General features: G+C 40.9%; 1 protein-coding gene across 1 annotated transcript; it reads right to left on the minus strand.

Moving 5' to 3' along the window:
• Positions 1-5,163: 5,163 nt before the first annotated feature.
• On the minus strand, positions 5,164-6,123 carry LOC102473587 (olfactory receptor 7A17-like). Its single transcript, XM_014585077.1, has one exon. The coding sequence runs from the start codon at positions 6,121-6,123 to the stop codon at positions 5,164-5,166; it is 960 nt and encodes a 319-aa protein (XP_014440563.1).
• Positions 6,124-6,373: the final 250 nt, after the last annotated feature.

Genomic DNA, 6,373 nt, shown 5'->3' on the forward strand with positions numbered 1-6,373 from the left:
TATGTAAAAGAACATCTGGGTGATGCAGCCTGCATAGGTGATGACCTTGCTCTGTGTCTGGATGTTCACCAGCATCTTTGGGACGGTGGTGGAGGTGAAACAGATGTCAGCAAAGGACAGGTTGGAGAGGAAGAAGTACATGGGGGTGTGCAGGTGGGAGTCTGAGATGGTGGCCAGGATGATGAGCAGGTTTCCACACACAGTGATCAGGTACATGGAGAGGAAAAGCCCAAATATGAGGGGCTGCAATTCTGGTTTCTCTGAAAGTCCCAGAAGAAGAAATTCTGAAATATCATTTCCTGGTTCCATAGTGACTATCTAAAAAGAAAATAAGATGATTAATTTCTCATGAACAGAAATTACTCACTTCGTTGAAATGCCATAGGTAATATTTTACAATCACACAGTTATTTTTTATGTTCTTGTATGGATTTAATCCCCTTTAGGCTTTCATAGTGTCATCTCTGCTAGGACTTCTTATCTCACTTCTTTGTTCCCAGAGATCAGGTATTCTACAGGATTGTTCATGTATTTATTGACAAATAATAGTATATATTTATGGAGTATTATATGTTGTTTTAATAGGCTTTCTTTCTTTAGTACTGCTGTTGGTCACATGCACTCACCAGAGAGAGAGAGAGAGAGAGAGAGTGAGAAATCAGCCCCTCCCAGGAGTAAGAGCCACACTACAGTCCATTGTCCTCTCAGGATATTGGGCATGCATGAACACATGCCTTGCAAGTTTTCCAAGCCACTTTGTCTGAGAGTTGACCTGCACAGTCAACCATGTGCAATTAAGCTGCTTTAAGCACCACACCACCAACTGGTACAATAACTATAATTTAATATCCATTGAAAAATCAACTCTCTGTTTTGTCCTTTCGCCAGCTCCCTGGCAACCACCATTCGATTGTCTGCTTCTATGACTTTGACTACTTCCGATCCCTTAGTTAAGTGCAATCAGTCTTTCATTGGTTTTCAAAGGTATTCCATGGATCAAAATAGATTTCTCCTCATTTTTCTCTGTTGATTGGTATTTAAACATTTTTATTATTACAAGAGTCATAATTTGGGAGGCCAAGTATCATAGTGGTTAAGGCACTGGACTCCCACATGGCTGACTGTAGTTCAAGTGCCAGACCTACCTAGCAGCTTGAAAATCACACTGGGCTTGTGTGTATGCATGCCCAGAATCCTGAGAGGAAAATGGAGAAGAAGGATTGCAGAGGGGGACATCTCCCTGGGGCCTGATTTCTCACTTTCCCACTCTGTCTTTCTGTCTCACTCTCTCAGCCAAGCACATGTGCTAAATTGAAAAAAAAAAGGATTTATTTCTACTACTGATGGAAGAGCATTTTTCCAAGTCAATAAAAATTAGGGGTGGGTGGATGTGTACACAATATGTCAGACTCTTAGATTTGATAATACAAATCTATTAACTTTTTGCGTTCATCCGATACATATCTACACCTATCAACACATAAAATAATTCAATGTAATTATGAAAATTTGACTTAAAATCTTTAAATCAGGGGACAGCAGGTTGTTAAGGTGCTGGACTCTCACATGGCCAACCGTGGTTCAAGTTCCCGTAACAGCAGCTTGAAACATGCCAGGCATGTGTGTGCATGCCCAAAATTCCAAGAGGAGAATGGAGGAAAGGGGATTGGCATTGCCTTCCTCCCTGGGGGGGTGATTTCTTATTTTCTGTCTCTCTGTCTCTCTCTATCTCTTCAGTGAGTGCACACATTCTATAGCAAAAAAATCTCAAGAGAAAAAGAAAAGCTCAAATTCATTATTTAAAATTAAAAATATACAAAATTCTCAGACCCCAGAATATCAAAACAAAAGACTTGTATGATTTTCAATTAAGTAAAAAGTGATAAACATGACTGAATGTATAGAATAAATTGAAATAAAAAATATTTTTTAAAAAAGCTAACAGACCTACAAATCTATTCAACTTCACCAGCAAGAAAAAAAAAAACTATTTGTAAAAACTCTTTAATATTCCTATTTTGAACTTTGATTAATTTTTTATGTGAATGCCCAATGTGAAAGGAGAAACTGAAATGTATGTCTTATGAACTATTGTCACAAGGTATGAATTGCAAGCACTCTGTTCATCTGGATTCTTCAATAAAAACAAAAATATGCACAAATACCCTCTTTTCAAAAATTCCTTAAGAGACCCTAAAGTCATTGCACATCTCATCACAACTCTGATTCTACTTTTCCGACTTCTTTAACTGCAACTTTAGGGCATATGTTCTTTTTTTTTTTTTTTTTGGAGAGGTTTTCGCTATAGGGTGCGTGCGCTCGCCAGATAGACAGAAAGAGACATAGAGACAGAAAGCGAGAAATCACCCCCCAGGGGGGATGGCCACGCCGCAATCCCTTCTCCTCCATTCTCCTCTCGGGATCTTGGGCACGCACGCACGCACACATGCCTGGCATGAGTTTTAAGCCACCGGGTCCGGGACACGAACCGCAGTCCACTACGTGGGAGTCCAGCGACATAGCCATTACGCTAACTGCTGGTTCCCATCAGGGCATATGTTTTAATTTGACTAAAATCACTTTATTTCTCCAATTCCTTATTCACCCTGATCCAATTGGATGTCTATTCCCATCACTAAATTGTCTACAGTGATGGCTGCATTGCAAAGTCTGACAAATGGCTTTTTCACATACTAAACAAACTAATGATGATTAACTTGATCAGCCAAGTAATGAAACACATCAACCTCTGGGTTCTTGCTAGGCTGGTTTGCCTCTCAGGTGATCTCAGGTAGATGTTCTTGACATCCATTCTCTCTGAACTGTTCCCGAGGTACCTACCAGGTTTTCACACTCACCTGTATGGGTACTCAGAGAGGACAGTTTTCTGGTGGAAGGGTAAATTTTCTCCTGGATAGGTGGTGATGGAAACTGAAGCTCTGTCCCTAGAAAAGACACAGTGAAAGAACTAAGCATAGTACCCTAGCCAGACTTTAAGATTCCAGAAAAATCATCCAGCCCAAGGCTGTACTCTTTAAGAGACAATGACAGAAGAAATATTTTCAGCTACCTATATCTGCTCACTAGGTACATTTCTTCCTTATAACTACAACCTCCTAGTAGCTGACTTCCCTCGTGGACACTGGTGTGGAAAGAAGGGACAATTTTCCTGCTGATTTGTTGTTCTCAAGAGACCAAGTTGGAAATGTAATTAATTCAGTCTTTATTATTCATGTTCTCTATGAACCCTCCTGCCTCCAGAGATCATTAGCTACTTTCACCAACTCTGAATTAAAATTTAATTGTCATGGGTTAGCAGGTGGTATGGAGATTAAGGTGCTGGAAACGTAACCATGTAGCATGGCTGACTACACAGTTCAAGTCCCAGACCTGTTCGGAGAGAAATTATGCTGGGTCCGTGTGCATGTGTGCCCAAAATTCGGAGAGGAGACTGGAGAAGGGATTGCAATATGGCCATTCCCCCAGGGGGAGACTTCTCAGTTTTCCTTTCTCTCTTTATCTCCCTGTCTCTCTTTTTCTTTGGTGAGCACATGTGCCCTTCAGCAAAAATCAAAATATATAAATATATATAATATATAAATATAAATATATTTAAATCAAAAGTTATATTAATATATATGTGTATATGATAGGTAGAGATTATAAAATACTGCATACATATGCCTTGAAAAATATTGTATGCTATAGAAATGTATGATGATTGAATATAAATAATAAATCATGGGACCAGCAGTTAGCGTAATGGCTATGTCGCTGGACTCCCACGTAGTCAACCACGGTTCGAGTCCCAGAGCCGGTGGCTTAAACTCACGTCAGGCATGTGTGTGTGTGCGTGCCCATGATCCCGAGAGGAGAATGGAGGAGAAGGGATTGTGGCATGGCCATCCACCCTGGGGGGTGATTTTTCACTTCCTGTTTCTCTATCTCTCTCTGTCTTTCCAGTGAGTGCACGCACCCTATAGCAAAATCCTCTCAAAAAAGTAAATAAATAAAAAATAAAAAGAGAGTACATGCGCTCATCTGAGAAAGACAGAGACATTTTGTTTGACTATGACAAAATTTAGGAGAGAGCTATTTCATTCCCTCTCTCTCTCTCTCCTTTTCACTTGTGCTTTTTTCCAAGTTTGTCATTAATATACAAAATATAAAACTGGACAAAAAAGAAAACTGTCCAGATAGCAGATAGTGCAGAAAATTTAATAAATCAAGGTACATAAATGTGATGATGAAACTGCAATAAAAAGAAACTGTAGAAAAATATAGAGCTGCAGCAAGTTCTCAAATCGATCAAAATAAGTGCTCCTCTCTCGCCTGTATCTTGGGTTCCACTTCACAGATTCAATCTACTGCAGAGAGGAAATTTTTTTAGGGGGTGGGGCACCTGGACTTGAACCAGGGACCTCTTTTTTTTTTGAGAGAGGTTTTCACTATAGGGCATGTGTGCTCGCCAGACAGACAGAGAAAGACAGAGCGACAGAAAGCGAGAAACCGCCCCCCAGGCAGGATGGTCATGCCGCAATCCCTTCTCCTCCATTCTCCTCTCAGGATCTTGGGCACGCACACACACGTGCCCAGCGTGAGTTTTAAGCCACCGGGTCCGGGACGCGAACCGCGGAAGACTACGTGGGAGTCCAGCAACATAGCCATTACGCTAACTGCTAGTTCCCAAGAGGAAATATTTGAAAAAATATATATATATAATAGCCATAAAAGGAGCCAGCTGGTGAAGGTTCTTGACTCCCACTGCATGGCTGATCCCACTTCATGTCTTGGATTGGTGGCTTTAAAATCAAATCAGGCACTTGTGCATGCATACAAAAATTCCGAAATGATTATGGGAGAGAAGGGATTGTGGCATGGCTCAGAATTGTTCAGAATGATATCCATCACTTAAAAATAAATAATACTTAAGGGTGCACAGAGATAACAAAAATTTTCAAGTATTTATGAAACAAAGCTGGGAATAACTTTGGGGAAGTAGAAAAATATCAAAAAAGTATTTGCTGGATATGGGAGAGTGTAGAAAGCTAGATACAGTGTTACTGCAATTGTATAGACAAGAAGAGCAAACTTTACATTCACAATTTCATCAGAAAATCACAACTTTTAGCTCCAAGGCTTTGAACTCTGCAGTCATGGGCACTACTTCAGCTCCAGGCCAATTGATTCTTTCATAGTTTCCCTTCCAAAGACTATTTTCAGAGCCCTCTTTATGTCTTTATTCCTCAGACTGTAGATGAAGGGGTTCAGCATGGGTATGACTACAGTGTAAACCACCGAGGCTGTTGCACTTGAGTGTGAGCTGTGAGTAGCCCTACCACTAAAGTACACACCCAGGCCTGTGCAATAAAATATAGAGACAACTGAGAGGTGAGAGGCACAGGTGGAAAAGGCTTTGTACTTCCCCTGAGCTGAGGAGATTGTACGTATAGATGAAACGATCTTAGAGTAAGAGTAAATGATCCCAGCGAGGGGCCCACCACCCAGCAGCATAGATGTAAAATAAATCACTATGTCATTAACAAAGGTGTCAGAGCAAGCAAGGTAGACCATCTGATTAAGCTCACAGAAAAAGTGGGGGATCCCCACATGTGTACAGAAGGACAGCCTCAACACCATTAAGCATTGTAACAAAGAATGCAGGACACACACGATCCAGGATGCCAGAAGAAGTTTTCCACAGAGCCAGGGGTTCATGATGACCGTGTAGTGCAGGGGGTGACAGATGGCCACATACCGGTCATAGGCCATCACGGTCAGAAAACAGTCATCTAATGCTCCAAAGACTAAGAAAAAGAACAGCTGGGTGATGCAGCCTGCATAGGTGATGGCCTTGCTCTGTGTCTGGATGTTCACCAGCATCTTTGGGACGGTGGTGGAGGTAAAACAGATGTCAGCAAAGGACAGGTTGGAGAGGAAGAAGTACATGGGGGTGTGCAGGTGGGAGACTGAGATGGTGGCCAGGATGATGAGCAGGTTTCCACACACGGTGATCAGGTACATGCAGAGGAAAATCCCAAATAAGAGGGGCTGCAATTCTGGTTCCTCTGAAAGTCCCAAAAGAAGGAATTCTGAAATTTGTGTATCATTTCCTGGTTCCATTATGATTACCTGAAGAGAGGAAAATAAGATGGCTATTACACACATAGGTATTACTGACATAGTTGAAATGCCATATTTAGTATTTTTTGTCACAATTATTTTCTATATTTTTGTATGGATCTAATCCCCTTTAGGCTTTCATGGTGCCATCTCCGCTTAGGACTTCCTATTTCATTTCTTTGTTCTTATAGATCAAGTAGTCTATAGGATTAGCTTCCTTATTTATTCACTAATAATCATTGTACATATC

The sequence above is a fragment of the Tupaia chinensis genome, unplaced genomic scaffold (assembly GCF_000334495.1).
Source record: "Tupaia chinensis unplaced genomic scaffold, TupChi_1.0 Scaffold148822_1, whole genome shotgun sequence".
In the NCBI taxonomy this organism is placed as follows: Eukaryota; Metazoa; Chordata; class Mammalia; order Scandentia; family Tupaiidae; genus Tupaia; species Tupaia belangeri.

Excerpts from the sequence above, each read along its gene's own strand:
- LOC102473587 (XM_014585077.1), bottom strand. The coding sequence starts at position 6,123 with ATGGAACCAGGAAATGATACACAAATTTCAGAATTCCTTCTTTTGGGA.